General features: G+C 42.9%; 1 protein-coding gene across 2 annotated transcripts in view; it reads right to left on the bottom strand.

The window, feature by feature from the left end:
• Nucleotides 1–4,450: 4,450 nt before the first annotated feature.
• nrg3a (neuregulin 3a) overlaps nt 4,451–18,727 on the bottom strand; it is a 141,562-nt gene continuing 127,285 nt past the window's right edge. The window contains exons 3-9 of one of the 2 annotated variants that reach the window (XM_086092472.1): nt 17,827–17,900; nt 9,389–9,412; nt 8,593–8,695; nt 8,314–8,440; nt 8,017–8,102; nt 7,776–7,925; nt 4,451–5,577 (exon numbers count right to left, since the gene is read on the bottom strand). In XM_086092472.1, the coding sequence (XP_085948598.1) occupies nt 5,076–5,577; nt 7,776–7,925; nt 8,017–8,102; nt 8,314–8,440; nt 8,593–8,695; nt 9,389–9,412; nt 17,827–17,900 (1,066 nt within the window). In that variant the 3' untranslated portion in view covers nt 4,451–5,075. The remainder of the gene's footprint in view (nt 5,578–7,775; nt 7,926–8,016; nt 8,103–8,313; nt 8,441–8,592; nt 8,696–9,388; nt 9,413–17,826; nt 17,901–18,727) is intronic. The other variant, XM_086092473.1, reaches the window with a different exon arrangement.

Raw genomic sequence — 18,727 nt, 5'->3', positions numbered from 1 at the left:
GCATTCAACACAATGACAAATAAATTAATAATCAACCAGAAATATAGCGCCAACTGCTAACCCGGAAGACTCACTTGATGTAAGATTATTATTATTTTTTTGCCTTAATTATCAGTAGCTGATATCAGCAGCCTCCACGAGGATGCAATACCTTAAAATAAGGCCCAATGCCGATACCTGGCATCAGTACTCGAACATCCCTCGGTTGTTTACTTTTGTGACTTTCAGCTGCAGTAAAAAGCAAAAAGTGAAAATTCCCCCGTAAAGATGCTGCAATGACGGATTCTTCTTATTTGTGATGTCAGACGTGAGCGAGCGACGGCGACGAGATTCTGCAAAAGAGCAGGAAGCACAAAACACAAGTTGATACATTTTCAACAAAACAAAAAGGGTTTGCTGATGAGCTGTTGCAGTAAATTGCTTTTTTTTCCCTCTGCAGCTCAAACAATGTCAAAATGTTTCGTTGTGGAGAAACTGAAATGTATAAAAATGTAAACGTGTTTTTTTTGGTGATGTTGCTGAAAAGCTGATTCAGCATTTTTTTATTTTTTTTACAAAAGTCCAATCGCTGACAAAGACGCTGACATGGCGGCGGATGAGACGATGGACGCCAACGCGTCGAGGACGTCCGCTTGCTCCTCAAACCACAAACAAACTCACCACAAAATGCTTCGGTGGAACCTCAGATTCGTTCGCATTTCATGTTTTCCTTTGTCTTTGGCATTTTGCGACCAGTCAGTTGTTTGCCCAAACATGTCCTGACGTTGACCGGCGACCAGTCCATTGTGTATTTCGTCAGCTGGGACAAACTCACCCTAACGCAAAGCGAACGTGGATGGACGGATGTCAGACAGGTCACATCTTTGACAGTTTTATTGGGCGGGCGGTCATAAATCAATTAAGTGGTCATAAATCCAATCAGCTTTGACAGAAGACATCCTTTAAATGTTTCTTTTACATCAATTTATCACACTAAAATTGTGTTTGTTTGTTCGGGTCGTACAATCTTGGACAGTTTTTTTGGTTTTGTTTTAGTTTGAGGGTGTCATAAATCAATCATTACATTCGTTTTTGACACAAGCTAATCTCTCTTTTACAAACTGTTATAAATACAGCTCGATATCTGAGAGGCAGAGTTTTGGACAGATTGATGGTTTTACATTGTAGATATGTGTCATAAATCAACCAATCAATCAATCAATCAATCAATCAATCAATCAATCAATCAATCAATCAATCAATCAATCAATCAATCAATCAATCAATCAATCAATCAATCAATCAGATGTTCCTTTTTTTGACGGAAGTCATCCTCTCATAAAACGTTGTCAGTATTTCTATTTCACATGGGAAGAATCGGACAAATTGTTTTCATCATATATCAATCAGAACATCCTTTTTTTGGACAAAAGTTCCTTTTCGTACAAAACGTATGGAAATATGAGTCCATGTTAGACATTTTTGGAGTCATAAAGTCAAGGGGTCATAAATCATTCGAATTTGATAGAAGTCAATGTACAATTCGGAAGTCGTTGCTCGATGTTGAAAGTCCTGCATGTTTTCTACCCAAAATAAACAAATCTTCTCTTGTCATATTTCCACGAGAAGTTGACATCAAAGTTCATATGAGATCTCGTGTGTGCAGTGAAGCCATTGTTGTTATTCGGGGGTCATATTGGAAATTCAAAGGCGTTTCTTTCACGTGTCCTGTGTGCATATGCCGATACTACAAATTGTGTCAGAACGCAAATGTGTGTTTTTGTAGATGATGAAGCGCTTCGCAGCGTTATTTCTATCCGCAGCAAACTTCACACAGCTTGAGTCTCGTAATTGGAGTGCTGCGGCGCCACTGAATGTCACTAAATGTCAGCAGCCTATAAATAGCCTTTCATTAGCACGCCCCAACCAAGAGACGACGACGCCGTCAATCCCGCGCGGGACGCCGGCGCAAAAAAACGCAAAATATTCCTACCGAGTTGCTTGAGGCCGTGAAGATCCTCGCACCTGCTTCGTGCATGTCCAACGTAGCAAACAGGAAGTCTCCCATGGCATACAGGAAGTCTTGCGTGCTAAATAGAAAGTCTCATGTGACACGCAGGAAGTTGTACGCGGCAAACAGGAAGTCTCACAAGACACACAGGAGGCTGCATTTGGCAAATGAGAAGTCTCACATAACGTAGAAGTTGCATACGGCTAGAATGGGAAGTCTCCCGCGAAATTTTGCAGAGGATTTTATTTCCACTTTTAGATGTTATAGTCTACTTGAATTGGGGCCCAGTGTGGTTAAAAGTGCAAAAAACAACAACAAACAAGGTGAAGGCACAATTTCTGGTTATCATGCGCGAGTTCACGAACGAAAGGAGAACTAGTGATTTTTTCTTTGCTGTCCGAGTTTGACGAGCGTGTCTGACGATGAAAAAAAATGTTGCTTATCTTCTGTCATGTGGCGGAAACAATAAGAATCTTGACAGCTGCATGTTGGATGGAAAAAAATGGTTTTGTCTTGAATCAAAATAGGAAAAGTTGACAAGATGCAAAGGAAAAGCTCCTTTCGATCCAATGCCTCATGGCTCACTGAAACAGGTGATCATCAATCAATCGATCGATCGATCGATCGATCAATCGATTAATCGATCAATCGACCGATCGATCGACCGACCAATCTATCGATCGATCGATCGACCGACCAATCAATCAATCAATCAATCAATCAATCAATCAATCAATCAATCAATCAATCAATCAATCGATCGATTAATCAATCAATCAATCGACCAATCAATCAATCGATCAATCGATCACCTGCCAATAATTTTGGATTGCGATTGATCAACCCGGAGTCGAATGAAGGCATCGATTTGAACCCCCTGACGACACTTGACCTGATTGGACCTGATTCGGCGTTGCCATGGAAACAGCAGCCCACCAAAGCGCGAAAAGACACAAACGTGTTAAAACACCCACTACTGATAAATTGTGGTTCACACACACACAGATGATCATTTCAATTGATCAAATGCCTCCAAAGATGATCCCGAGTGATTATCCTGTGCCGTGATGGATTTTTCATAAATGTTAAACCTGTTCAATATTTATGATGGTAAATCCGTAAGTGATTATTGTGATTTACTACTACGCCTGATTATCAGTAAGTGGCGGCCCTATTTCAACTGTTATCAAGATTGGGGAGGAAAAACGCCGCACGTCATACCGCGGGATAATCACTCAGGATAATCGTTAATTGGGCCTTTGATGACATTCATCAGAGGGCGGGACATTCTCAAATTTGGCCTCATTATCCCGTCTGTGCGTACGCACGAGGGAGCTGAATAAGAAAGAGGAGGAAGATTGTTTACGAGCCGGAAAGGACTGAAGAATTTCAAAAGTGTTACAAATCTCATTCAGATTTCATTTCAGGGTTTTTTTTTTTTTTTTTAATCATCTTATGAACTCCCAAATAATCTAACACTCTTTTTGAGCAACATGTTTGTCGAAGCTGGTGACTTCGCAGCCTCCCACCGCGACGTACGGTCCGCCTTCAACATGCACAACGGGGAGTGCGGACATTTATGACTTGGACAAAAAAAGAACAAAAACATTTCAATCAAAGTTAAGGAAGATCTGCCTCAAACGTCAAACGTCATTTCTTACAAAAAAAATCATCCATTTTTGCAAGTACGACTTGAAAACACAAAACTGTGGCACCACCTGAAGTAAAAATAAAAAAATCAGCCCCAATGCAGAAATCAGTCAAATCTTGTCAAATCTGGAAAAAGAGAGAAATGCGTATGTCGCATGGATGGCGTCAAAGTCAGACGACGCTTTCCATTAGGGCTGGGTTTAAAAAAAGCAATCATCCATTGTGAATCGAGTTTACTTTCCGAGCCCGATGTCAATTCATAAAAGCATGAATCAATTATTTCAATATCTCCTTTTCTCATAAATTCTTAAGAAAGTAGAATTTGAAAGGCAATTTTTTTGTATCATGTTGTTTTCTTGAAATTTGCCATTCAAATCAATTTTAAATATTTTTTTTAAGAAAGACCTGACTTATTGCACTTAAAGACAATTTAGAATCATTTTTTTTTTAAAAATGATCTTTTTAATCTATATTCACAATTATTGAATTTGAATTATGAAAATATTGCTGATGTCAATGTTTGTGTCACACTTAAGTGATTCAAATTTATAACACGTTACTTTTGTTAATAAACTAATTAAATAATTTAACCGGTGAATGCCTCCTCAAAATGTAATTTATAATGGAATATTCATAGAGTTTTTATCATGTCCTTGACATTTAAGAAGAATTGATGTTCCATAATTAATTGATACCAAATTATAGTGAAGTGAATTGAATCGAAAAATCGATTCGAATCAAAATTGAATCGATTAAGAAATTAGAAGTCCATTGCATGTGGTAGACAAAAAGTGTGCGTGACGGTGAGGATACAACATAGAGACATTTATTTGTTGTTTCAACTTCCAAACAGCCAGCCCGCCCGCCCACCAGGTGGCGCCGCTCGTCAAACTTACTTGGATGGAAAATCAAATGAGAAACAATCAGAAATGTGCTTCCTTCTCTCCTCGCGTCTGCTTTTGTCCTTGTGCGCGTCGCGGTGACCGTTGGCAACTTTAAAAAAATAACAGGGGAGCACGCACCCACGCACGCACGCGCACACAGACACGCACTCACGCACGCGCACACAGACACGCACGTACTGTGATTCTGGGCTGACAAGCCGTCCTCGTTGGTGACAACGTTGGCCATACAAAACGAAGGAGAAGAAGAAGAAGAAAAAAAAGACCAATATCATTCCTGTCCTTCTTCAACTTGGTCACTTTTTGAATTCCATATATTTATATCCATATATCATATTTATATATATTCATATATTCTTTGTACAGTGAAAACCACCATGGAGCGACGGGCTATTTGGTATCTTTTGTCGTCGTGTTTTGGAAAGAAACAAATTCATTTTTTTCTTCTTCCCGGCAGCCATTTTGTGTGCGTCCAGAATTGCGTGATGATTTCTTTTCATTTTCCTCCAATGAGAGCGTCTTTTCTTCTCTGTTTATTGGTCCGGCTCTCTTAGTAACTGAGTGTGCGTGGCCTTACCGGCTCCGCCCACGTGAAGGTTGAGAAAGCAAACTGTTTCTCTCGCCTGCGGCGCCGCCGGGCCGCCACAGGGGGCGCCGCAGCCTTCTTCCTGGCGCTTGTGCGCCAAAGCCCGGAGGCTCCCTTGCGCCTCGCGCAGCAGCAGCCGCGCCGCTTGCCGCTCCTCGTCCTCCCGCCGCCGCCGCCACGCCGCCGCTGCCGCCAAGCGTTCGCCGGCGTCCTCCTGGCGGCAAGCGGCGCCGTTTGATGACATCACTGTGGTTTGCATAAAGGAAACCTCGCCGTCGTGGCGACCCTGGACCGACGGGATGATGGGGACAAAGGCCGAGCAGTGGCTCGGGCTCCGAGGCCTGCGGGGGGCGCCGTCGGGATGCGAGCGCGCTGAGATGGCGGATTGCATATTTGTCGGGGCTTCAGGTCTGGGCTCAGGCTGATGAGGCTCCTCCCCAGGGACGCAACTGGAGAGGAAACAAGGAAACAGCAATATATATATATATGTATGTAGCAGGATTAGCAGTTAGCGCTGAGCTAGGTTGCTACAGCTTTCAAAGGGGACTGCATGACGTGTGTACGCCCGTTCTGTCACTTGGAACGACTCCAAGTCATTTGACCTTTAGACACGAGGCATGTTTTGTTCAGCAACTCCAGAAGATAGCTAATGAAACACACGGCGTCGCTAACGACAACGTTTGTACAAAAGCACAACACAACTTGGCAGTAGTAGATGTAACAATAATGTATATATTTGTGGGGGCTGGGGTGGAGTTGTCATTTATAATTTGTAATTTACAAGAAGTTGTTTCTTGTTCAAAATTAACCAACTCCTAATATTATTAATGTCACCAATGGCCAACATGAAACGCCATGTCATCTAGTGGCAGGAAACACAAATCAACGTTTCACACTCCTTTTTACAGCATAGTACATCTTTTTAACTTCACATAAGTCACTACATCAGCCAACTAAGAGATACCATTTTTGTATTAGGTTAACATATTTGTCCACTTTCAAGTTAATCAACAAGAGTTAAAAAAATATTAGATATATTTAAAATGTGCGATGAATTTGCAATTTATCACGAGTTAATTACAAAGCGACGTCGATTTGAATGCGATTAGTAAAGATTGTGATATGAGCAACAAATATTGAAAAGCGAGGACGTCAAACATTCTCCCCCCCCCCCCCCACTTGCTGTGGGCTGAAGATGACATCACCTGTGCTGAGGAAGTAGATAACGACCGGACCAATCATGGCTCAGTTTGCTGACCAAACCCAGAAAACAGGTGAGCCCTGATTGGTCGTTACCTACTTCCTCAGCACAGGTGATGTCATCTTCAGTCCACAGCAAGTGTGGAAAAAACACGTTTTTAAAGGTATTAATTGTATATGAAAAAGAATGAAGCTATCAAATTAATTCTGGCCAAAATATTCATTTTTGACTGCTGAAAATGGCTCCATGAGTCAAGTGTCCCTTTAAGGTCTGTCAGTCACGTGACATGAAATGAGCTCCGCGTCTCCTCCCCGCGATTGTCACTTTCTCCATCTTGCCGTAACCTCACTCGATCCCGCCTTTTTCCCGCCGAGCCCAAACGCGCCTCGGCTGGCGTGGTGACGCTCAAAAAGAAAAACCTGGTGAGCTTTTATCGTCCGTCGCGTCCCTGCGGGGAAGACGCGTCCGATGAGGGAGGACCGTGCGGAGAGGAAAAGGCTCATTCTCCAGATAACGTCGGCCGACAAATCCCGTCTGATGCCGGCGAGCGCAATCAGATGGAAAACGCGTGTTACGTTCACACGCGCCGGACGAGGAGCGGCTCGGCTCCAATACGCCGTCACGGCCTTATCGCTCAGGAAGCTCATCATTACACACGTACAAAGACACTCATCCAAACACACACACACAAATAGATACACGTACACACCGACACCCGCAGACGCACGCACGCACGCACGCACGCACGCACGCACGCACGCACGCACGCCTTTTCTACTAGGCTAAGTGCAATTTCTGCAGAAATTTGCGTGGGAATGCTAATAGCCGAATGCTTATGAAGTAAATTGAAAGATAAATGAAGTGAAAATTGCAAAGTATTAATTGTAGTTGAATGATAAATGAACACAAAAGAACACTTGAACCCGGGAGGCAAGTTGTAATTGATATGGAAAAGTGTTATCTGAAAGTCTCCTCCATTCATTCAGATGAAAAAGTGGAACTATGATTGTTGGTTAGCATGTGATCACTTTGCATAATTGCCATAAATACATTTGCAATGCGGAGCCAGGGGTGGGATTTGAACCCGCGACCTCCTGATTACTGGACAATGCACTTTCCCAAGTGTGCCTTTTGTATGTATGGAAGTGGGCGTGTCAGTCCCGTGGAAAATGAATGGAAACGTTGAAATTTAACGTTAAATTGTGCCAATACAGAAAGTCGCGTGGAATCGGACGATAAATAACCGGAAGGCGTGAATTTTTGAAGCAAGTACGGAAATATTATGTGGGAGAATAAAAATCACAGTAATTATGCGAGAAGGCTTCCAGCATTCCCACAATGAGACGAAAGCTATGGCCTGACAAAATGAGGCTCCGCCCCTCAATCCAACATATTTGCTTGGCATGCAAACGAGTTCATCTGCAGGGTTCGAGTGGAGGACCTCACCCGCGTGGCGCTTCAGCGTCCCTCTCAGTAAGCTCCGCCTCTCGGAGGTGCTGATAGGCCGGACCGAAAGGCTTGGGACGTCCTCCTCCGGGAATGGGCGGAGTCCTGCGCGTGGCCGACCAATGAGCCGCCAGACTCCTCTGCTCGGCGCTGGGTGACGGAAAATTCAACGGCAACATTCATTCTTGAGAACGAAAACCCGACAATGCATTTTCGTGCTTATGTGTGTGCGTGTACACACGTGAGCTTCAGAGCGCTTCTGGACAGCGTGAAGCCCGACTCACACATGTCGTCGAGACGACATGCTGCGGGACGTTTACAAAACTGCTGGGAGAAAACGAGAAGAAGAAGAAGAAGAAAGTCAGATGAAAAGCTCGTGTCAGACATATCATCATCATCATCATCATCATCATCATGAAGAGCACGAAGAAGAAAATTGGGAAGATGAAGAATATGAAGAGAATGCAAAGAGGAACTTGGGGAGGAACCAAAAGAGGAAGAGTAATAATGATGATGATGATGATGGTGGGCAGGTGACCTGGTGCATCCTGATGTCGGCTTTGCCGCTTCTGGTCTTGGAGTCCAGGACGTTGTTGACGTTTGTTGTGTAGTTTTTCACGCTTCGACTTTCCTTCAGGTGAGCCTGAAGCTTCTCTCGTCGACGCCTGCGCAAGTACACGCACACGCATTATAAGAAAAACATCAAACGTAAATATTGCCGTGGCCATAAACGCGCACTCATTCAGACGGACAGACGGACAGACGGACAGACGGACGGATGGAAAGACGAACACAGAAACACAGAATGTTGACTGACTTGTTTCGGCAGTAGAGGGCGACACAGAGCACTCCCAGGAGGCCGATCGCCATGGCGATGGACGTGATTGACAGCAGCTGTCTCTGATATACTTCCTTGCTCTCTGCACGCACGCGCACACACAAACAGATATGATCAAACCTTATAGGAAAATAACACAACTAAGTATGACGTAACAGTAGGGGGCTATTCAACGCCCAAATATGGCCACACACACACACACACACACACACACACACACACACACACACACACACACACACACACACACACACACACACACACACACACACACACACACACACACACACACACACACACACACACACACACACACACACACACACACTTGTGGGTTCTTAGTTGGACAAATTGTTGACGTGAACCCGAAGAGTTTCTTAAGATTGATCCAATTCTCAGCAGCAAGATTCGCTTTGATGTTATTATTTAATGATTCAGTTTGAATGAAGGAATCAATTATCTAATAATTTGGCATTCAAATTTTTTTTTTTTTTTTTTACAATAAGTCAATTACCCAAGTATTAACGAGATTAATGAATAAAAAAAGAACAGCATGAAGTCATCAATTTGAATTCCCCAATTTTAGAAATAAGCGTAACCAACATTATGGAACTTGCTTACATTTAAAAGGTACACACACAAATGAGGACTGCGCCTGTTGGCGGCGGCACCTCCTCCCTGCTCTGGCTGTTTCCATGGCGACTGCAGCACATTTGCATTGGACGGGACATGTCTCGCTCATAAAGGCGCGCGCGCACACACACACACGTCTTACCCATGAACTCGATGCCCAGGTGGTCTGTGGGTACGGGTGGCGAGCGGCGAGCAGAAAGGAGGACAGGAAGGAAAGAGGGGAGGGAGGGAGGGTGAGAGTGAAGGAAGGAGGACAGAGAGAGAAGATGTTAGCATTAGCATGTAGCATTAGCAGAACTTACTTGTTGAAAAACATACATGTTTTATTATGAAAGTCTTTTGTCCTTGTTTTGTGACAAAAGACAGATGGACGTTCCAAACAACACATTTTATTTTGAAAGTCTTGCTTCCTGTGAGATCACGACAAGTGTTATATTTTGAACCTTGTGTGTTTCCTATGAGAAGAAAAAGTTTCAAATTCAATTAAAAACAAATTGTTTTATGTTTTCAAGCCGACGCTGACGATGAAGTTGTGGCTTTAATTTGAAAATCCAAGTTCGCAAGTAAAGGTCTCATTTTTCAGGTCTGCTGGCCGAAAGCCGTAAACAAGTCGGAGCGCACCGCGTCGGTTTTCCCGCCGGATGCCAGCCTTTCATCTTGCGTCCGACACGTTCATTTGGTCAGCGTCCGGCCGACCTTGACGGATGACCGCGTTGATCTCGAGGTTGCAGACTCAATTTCACAGTCAGCTTTAGCGTAAAGCCGCTGGCGCTAAAGATGGCCGAGCATCCATCAGGAGGGGACAAGATGGACGCCGCGCGGACGCTCTGTGCTCAAGATGGACGCCCCGCTGGAGGACATACTGTACACACGCCCTCTTAAATAACATCGAGCACAAGAAGAAGAAGAAGAAGAACGACCTCCGCCAAGGCCAAACACAATTCAGGAAAAGTAGTGATGACAAAACGGAACGTCTCATGCTTCTTTCTTTTCAGTCTTCATTTTTATTTCATTTGCTCAACAACAGTGAAGAACCCACTGAATTTCATTTGGAAAATTAATTCATTTGACTGATATTGGAATTATTGGCAGTTATCATTCAAAGGGTAATAATTGTTTCGAAGGGGAAAAAAAAGTTTCTCAAGGAATATTTTTCACATTTTTAAAGGCAAAATGTCCCAAATGAAATGTTATCATTTGCAACAGACTTTCTGATGATGCTAATGACATTTTTGGATTACATTTTTTTTTAATAGGTCAGCAAAAAATTTCCCGGTACAATATTCATGGTTTAATTATTATTTTTTTTAATAGATTGGATATATTGGTCCATCTTCTGATTGCATTGGATATCTTTTTTTTTTTTTTTTTTTTTTTACTCGCTGATCGGCTCCAAAATCCTGATCAAGTCAATTTTAGCATTCTTACGATTGTATAAAGATAAGAATGTAAATGAGTAGTAGTAGCAGAGTATGCACGTGTATCTGCAGCACAACCAAATTGTGCAACCAACACAGTTGCCATGAAGATTTTCATGGCGGCACGGCTCAATGGTAGAGTGGTTGTCTCCCAACACTAAGGTGTTGGGTTCAATCCTTCGAAAAACTTCGAATCCAGTTTCTATTTCTTCTTTTAGTCCTGCGGTTCCTCATGATTGCAATGCAGTCTTCTCCAAGTCGTCTTTGAGTTGCTTCTTCTTGCACTTCACTTTTCTTCTTTTCAAAGTGGCGTCTCACCTTCTCTCTTTCTTGTGAGAAGAGAAGAGAAGAGAGAGAGAGAGAGAGAGAGAAAAGTGTGGTTGGCAGCCGGAGCGCGAACAATCGTTCACGGGCTCTCCACGCGTGAAGTTGGCGAGATGCAAATGAGAAGGAGCTGAAAACAAAACGCATTTTCAATTCGAGTCTTTACACGGGGACCGCCAACCCTAACCTCCGTTTTAAGCTCCCACGCTTCGCTTCCCGCCGGCCGCGCCGCGTCACGCCGCGGCAGAGTGACTTCAAATCACGGCGAGTGATTAAAAAAAAAAAAAAGAAGTGCTTTCAGGCCGCCGTCAGTTTATCAAACACTCCAGAAGAAACATTTGGTGCTTTTTTGTGTATTTTGGGGGCCTTGAAGTGAACCAGAGCGCATTCGTCAAGCGTGGCCAAAATGACCCACAATGCACTTCCCTCATTGAGTTCCAGCCACTTTCAAAGGCCACTTCCTTCCTCATATTGCCAGCTGTGTTGATGCATTTTTTTACTCATATTTCAAGACACATGGAATAATGTGCGAACTCATTCACTGGCAGCCATTTTCACTGAAGCAAGCCACTTCGCTCCCGGCTGTTTGACTGGAATTTGATGCATTTTGCAAGGCCCACACAATATTGTGTCCTATTGCCATAAAACATGAAACCTAACAAAAGGAAGATTAGAGTCAAGAAATTATGTATTAGTTTGACATATTTTTCCACTTAACTAATTTGCTCCCAAAAACATAGAAATACGTTCTATTTAAAATATTTAAATGCTCCCAAAGACATATTTATAATTTTTTTTAATGTCTTTATGCTAGAGCATACAGAAGGCTTTGATGCAGCCTCTGACCTGAAGAGGTTGCTCAAAGCAATGGTGGTTATTACAAAAACGGCTAGCAGGTGGCAGCAAGAGATCAGCCAGGGCCATGTTGCAAAAACCTCTTTTCGCCAGTGTTTTGAACAGGTTTGTGAATAATGATGAAACTTAGCTATTTTCTAATGCTAAATGGTTTTTCCCCGATGAAAGAAGAGACCCTAATCTTTTTTTTGGTAGGTTCCATGTTTTTATAGCAATAAAACACAATATTCTGTGGGCCTTGCAAAATCAAAGTCAAAATCAAATGAAACAGCCAGGAGCGACGGGGTTTGCTTCAGTGAAAACGACTGCGAGTGAATGAGTTGAAAAAACATTGAATGTTTCCAATTTGTAGCAATTAGCATTAGAATATAGCTAAATTTCATCATTATTTACATTCCTGGTGAAAACAGCTTGTTGCAACATGGCCCTGGTTGATCTCTTAAACTCTGCTGCCACCTGTTGGCTGTTTTTTGTAATAACTACCATTGCTTTGAGCGCCCTCTTCAGGTCAGCGGCTGCAACAAAGCCTTCTGTATGCATAAAAAGACATATAAATACGTTTTTATGACCATGGCAATATTTCAAATATAATATTTTTATACTTTTTCTTTTTTAGTCGAACATGGACTGATTTCACCTCCCCCCAAAAAATCCTGACAGAAAAGTGGGAAAAATTAACTTTTTGTGAGCAGTCACATTTAAGTTATTCATATTGATTTCCTTCAGTGACACCGCAAACTGTAAAACAAGAAACACAAGACAAGATGCAACAATCACAATTTCTTTGCCATACATAAGAACGAGACGCAGCAAACCGTCATCCGTTGAAAAAGGTGCCGAATGTATTTGACGGCGGTGCTAATTGTTGGCCGTCCACGGTGGAGAACACGTTAACGCTCTCCCACTTTTTTTGAAGGTCTGAAAAGTGTCTGATGCTTTTATTTCATTAAAAAAAAGAAGCTACAAAGTAAATATAGTCTGCTGCTAATTAGTCTAACGAGCAGCTAACACGCAACACGTGCCAGATGCTCTGAAAGGCGCTTTCATCGGGAACGACTCGATAAAGTCAATACAAAAAAAGATCTCTTTACTTTTTCATGGCCACACGCGCCAGTTACAAGTCGGCATCCACAAGCTGACTGCAGCTCCAATTCATTTCGTGTACTGTACAAACATATTTCAGGACTGTTTCAAATCAGGGCCAGGCAAACTTTTGTGCTCAGGGGCCACGTGTGAAATTGGAACCGGACGAACAGGCCGGCTCATGTGCACATGAGGTATTTATTTTTTTTAAACTTTTTTTTAAAAAAAAATTATTTTTAATTTTTAATTTTTATTTTTTTATTTTATTTTTTTTTATTTTATTTTTTTTACACATGAGGTATTTCTAACATAGCCCTCCAACTGTGGATCCAAAACCACATTTAAATACTCAAATTAACCTTTTTTATTTTTCTTAAATAATCAAATTTGTATTTTATGAGCTATTAATAAGTACCTTTATTATGCTACTCTTGCCATTATTCTGTTTTTATATGAAAATACGAGGTTTAAAAAAAAAAGAAAAAAAAAGTTGTAATTAATTGTAAATATAGTTTTTTTGAACTCAACTTATCAACTTTGTTGATGAAATGATGTTGCCCTTTTATGTTATGTTCCGTCCTGTGTGTCGAGGACCACAATGGAAATGAGTCCTCTGGCTTCATTGGGTTTTTATGCCCAACGGTAACAGACTGAGTGATTTGAAGTCTCCATTGTGTTCTGTCATCACCAAATACAAATCAATCAATCAATCAATCAATCAATCAATGCGTTTCAACTTGATTCCCGCTGAGATTCCGGTTGACGTCACGAAGGACGCTCGTTGTCCTTAAACGTTCCACGCGAGCAATCTGCGTCTGCTGGCCAGCTGACGAAGTGAACGCGAGGCCGAGGCGACGACAAGAAAAGCGCTAGATGGCGCCAAAGCACACGTCTGTCACTTTTTCCATCTCGCGCTTTTCCCGTGAATGAAATGTTAACGCGCAAATGGATTGACGTGTCAAAAGCTGTTTGCTGTGAACCGAGGGCTCGCCGACTATTTTCCCGGGAGGGAGTCGACATCCATCACGCACTGCTTTGCTTTTCCCACAACCTTTTTAGGTGATTTCTATTTTTTTAAAGAGCGAGATGTCCAAAGTGGGTCATTCGGGTTATGGAAGCAAACCGGCGCTGACGTGAATGACAGCCACACGCTTCGAATTCACTTCCCCCCCCCCCCCCGCTGAGTGGCACAATTTGGTTCTGTATCAAGATAGCAAAAATTGTGATTAATTATTATTATTTTTTTTTTAAGAGTTTGCCTTTTTTATGTGTTTGTAAAATTTTCAGCCAAGAACAAATGTAGAGTTGAACGCCTTCAATGTTGTACCGCGCCGTGCCACAAGAAGCCAGGTAGCATTTAGCTAACTGCAAGAGATGCAGAAAAATTAAGAGCAAGAAGAAGAGGCAGAGAAGGTCCCCAACTAAACTCCAATAATAGCTCCCACTGAGTGGTTAGAAATGGAGGCCTATTAAGTATTGTTTTGCTCTGATTGTATGCATGTGATGCCGTTCTTTTAAAATGATTACAACTTTTATGCTAATTTCCTGCCATTAAAAACGAGTCCTTCAGATGAAACTGCAGGCTTCGGTTGACTCTTTTGTTGCATGCTTTGTTCGTATGTCTCACTGCTGCGTGCGTGTTAAAGTACGCGTATGAGTCATAGCAGTTGTTTGAAGGTTACCGCAACATCTATGCTAGTTTTCATCGTATCGTCGAAAGTCGTTCACATTATATTGCATGTGAGCATTTAGTTAGAATTATTATTTTTTTTTTTAAATTGGCTTTGTTGGTGCGTATGAAAGAAGCTTTTTGTTTCTTGACATTTTCTGAAAGTGCGTCCAGAAATGGGCAAAAAGTCAAAAATGATGAATGAACAGTCAAGAAGGATAAATGGCTTTAATAATTCCAATGTTTCAGTCGTTAGCGGCCCACGCTAACTTTCAACGCTGAAGTGATTTTTTTTTTTTTCTTCTAATGCGTTTCCTTTGAAAAGTAAACGTCCGAGTCAGCATTTAAGTGCGTCGCTCGCTCTCTGTGCAACTGCTCGGCCTCGTCCTCACTCACTCACCCCAAATCACCCCCCCCCCCCAATTACCCACAATCCACGGAGACTGATGAACCGTTCTCGCACCCGGTAGCATGTCGCCAAGTGTTAGCTTACAAACTGGACAGGAAGTGCAGGCGGGGCAGGAATTAGGGGAGAGACAGGGGGAGATCAAGATGCATGTTAGGAGGTGATCAGGAAGACGAGGAGATGCTGCACTGCAAAAAAAGAGGTCTTTGAAAACAGGAACAACTAAAGAAGATAAAGAAAATGAGCATTGCGCAACTTCATTTCAGCTCAATTGTCTGTCAAACAGAAGAATTGGAGAGATAAACATCGCCCGCCTCAAACCCCCTGAAAAATAGTGCTTTTTATTTTGGTATTTCTTATTTTGAGATCAACTTATTCATAACCAATAATGAAGTTCAAATACAAGTGTTAAAACACTCAGTAAGATTAGAGAAGAAATATCTCGGCAGACAAAGAACATGAACATTTCTAGTCCCTGTAAAGTGAAATAAAAATGTCTTTGGAATTTGGACCGTGAATGCGTCTTTGCCTTTAAAAGGCGGGGCTAACCTGTGGAGTGAGTGACGTGAAAGGGACATTTGCTAGTTCCTAGCTGTAGCATTAGCCGGCGTTAGCGTGAGCCAGGGACGGCCCTCGGGCACGCATTTTCAGCAATTCTCTGAATTCACTTTACGGGGTCTCAAATCTTGAGCTTGAACTTTCCAGTCACACAAAAAAAGTAATCTGGCATAGGTCGGATAAGTTGCGAGTACGAGAGTCAGGTGGGAAGGGTTGCGGGAGGGGGGGGGGCACTGAGACAAGGTGGGGGAGGAAAGAAGAGGCATTCTGTCACTCTTCTTCTCCCATTTTTTGCACTTACCCACTTTTTTTTTGGAGGCGAAAAGCAGTCAAAACAACAAACGTGAGGAGAGAAAAGGAAAGAAAAGGTGAGAAGAATGAAAAAATGGGTTGCTAGTGTGCTAATGCTAAACGCTAACGCGACAACATCAACTCGCATGGCAGAAATCAAACTGCAGATCGGTCGCAAGAGATCGAAAATTTTCAATAGCGCACAAGATAAACAGCTTTTGATTCTATAATCATCGCTATTGTTGGATTTCAATCGAGTAATAACGATGAATATGAATGAAATTTCGAACGATAGGGAAGTGGCGAGGCTCGTTCGTGATGCACGTTGGGGTTCTGAACCCAAGTACGCACAAACAGGTAGCTGTCATTAATTTTTTAATTTTCTGTATACAGTGGGTCATCAATAATGCAACATATTGACGACGTGAGAACGTTATTATGATTATTATTGACAGAATGACTTTGAGAGGACGCCGGGATAACGAGGACGTTGTTAACGAGGAGGCGGCAGAGGCGCTAATGAGGCTAACGAGGACGCTCCGCTGGTTTTTTGCGGCATTTGTTCAGACGCGTAACTTTTCAGCCTTTAGAAAAACGTCAACAAACTAAAGTTTGATCGACAACTTTTCAAAGAAGAAAAGTCAACCAATGGATTTCTTGGGCGATTTCTTGGGGCCCAAAAAAGTACTCGACGCTACGTCAACGTTGATTAATGAATGAGCTCATTTCCCATTTTTATTTATTAGCTTTCCGCACGACGGTTTATCTTCCTCCTCCAAAGTAAGACGAGCGAGCTGGCGTTTGTCATTCGCGCTCGCCACGCCCCCCCCGACTCGTTCATCCAATCACGTTCAGGCGCCTTCGCGGCCTTGCAGGCAATCGCAACTTGCGCGACGCTCGATTGAGGGTTGCTACCTCGCTAGCATGATGGCGGAGGGATTGTGCTTTGCTCGCGCCGTCGAAGTTGCGACTGATTTGCGATTGGAAGAAGACGAGCGAGCATGACTGTGCGCATTTGTGGCTTGGAGGTCGACGCCCGAGCGAAACCCCAGTTGGAGGTTTTTGACAGCGAGCGTTTCCTGAAGACGTTGTTGATTGACCGCCGCTCATCGCCGGTTCAATAAGCAGACGCTACAAAATGTTCTGGGTTTTTTTCTCGGTTGCAGGAGGCGTTTGTCGAATTTGCTGTTTGACGACCGAGGTGAGTTTTCAGGCTGTTCGTCAGTTGGCGTTAGCAGGTGCCTTTTTATTTATTTTTTTCATACTTGAGCATAGACCTGCATATTTTTGCAAACGACCTTGTTACCAGTCAGTTTTTTTTTCATTCCCGCACGCCTCAGGCACCGCCGATGCTTGCTTTCTGCGAAGCGTCCGTGCGCGGCGGAACACGCGATCGCCGATTAGCTGACGTCCGCAAAGGTTGAATCAAGGAACGTTTTTGTTTCTCTTGGAGACTTTTCACCTTTTAATCCAAAAGGCTTCTTCACATCAAAATTTTATTATTATTATTATTAATATTAGCGGACGGCTGGATTGAACGAGGTGTAAAAAGAAGCCGTCGATGTCAAACGAGAGGCGCCATCTCTAAACCGTGGAGGAGTTTTGAGGCATTAGCTAACGTTTTGCTGTTAGACATGTTTTGGCATCCCTGCGCCCAAAGATGGCCTCATTCAAGGGGGAAGACTGATTGGTTTGCAGGATTGGTTTTAAGAATGCAAACAAAGGGCAACAACGCCATCGTTGTCACACAAACAACAACGGTGGAGTCCACTCATTGCTGGAATGTAGCAAAAACAGGAAGTTGTCCCTGGCTTGAGTCCGCCAGCAGCAGCCTCGAGTACAAACTGCTCTTACATGACTAAAGTGCTTGCGTGGTCATTTTTCTGTGCGTCTTTTGAGTTGACAACAGCGCAGGTCAGGTGCGGAATTTGGTTCCGCGACATGAAATGATCATCTGGTTTCATTGCGCGTCTTACTTGGATCAGAGAGGATGGAGTCGGTCTTGGGCAGGAATTGGTCGCAGCGGATTCCCTGGTGGCCTTCTCGACACCTGGTGGGCGAGGGAAGACGTCACATCAGCACTTTGGACAAAAAACATTGACAACAACTTGCAAACCATCGCGCTCCAAAGAGGGCCTGCGGAGACGAGCGCAAATGCTAATGCTGCTAATGCTGCTAATGCTAATGTTGCTAAGGTTTGATGACACCAAGAGTGAGCTCGTTCCAAAAACATGAAAGAAAAAAAAAAAAAAGCACGGCTCTCAATATCAAGTATTTGAAAGTCGACTTATTTTCCGAATAACATTCATCCGTCCATTTTCGGAACTATAGAATTCAACACAATTGCAAGCACAGAAAAAATACTAAACTATCATCTTGCGCCGAAAGAATCATTTGTTTTCCAGTCACGTGTGTTTTTCTACGAGTCTTTTTTTCATGCAGGGATGGAACATTGAAAATATTCTCTTGTGCCTCCCTAACAAGCTCATTGCCATGCACACGCGTGTGTGTGTGTGTGTGTGCGCGCGTTCCCATACATACTACACGTAATGTCTCCGACAAGAGACGCCGCACGCATTCATGTGCGTGAATGTTTTACGGCAATCACCCAAAAATCAAATATGGATTGTGGCATAAACCTTTTACAACAAGCTTTCATTTTGTCACTCACTCAAACATTCAGACAGCGAAACCTCGGTTGAGCAATTTAATTTGCTGCGTGATTCCAATTACGAACCCAGGCAAAGTTTTCCATTCAAATGTGTGGAAATGTCATAAAAAAAAAAAAAAGACAAGCCAGCCCAACGCGGCCAAAATCGTTGGTCAACTCAAAATAGACCAGACGTTGTTTTTACTTAACAGATTTTGAAAATTTGA

The sequence above is a fragment of the Leptonotus elevatus genome, chromosome 13 (genome assembly GCF_054856555.1).
Source record: "Leptonotus elevatus isolate MCC_2025b chromosome 13, RoL_Lele_1.0, whole genome shotgun sequence".
NCBI classification, from domain to species: Eukaryota; Metazoa; Chordata; class Actinopteri; order Syngnathiformes; family Syngnathidae; genus Leptonotus; species Leptonotus elevatus.
This window is presented reverse-complemented; position numbering and strand designations above follow the sequence as displayed.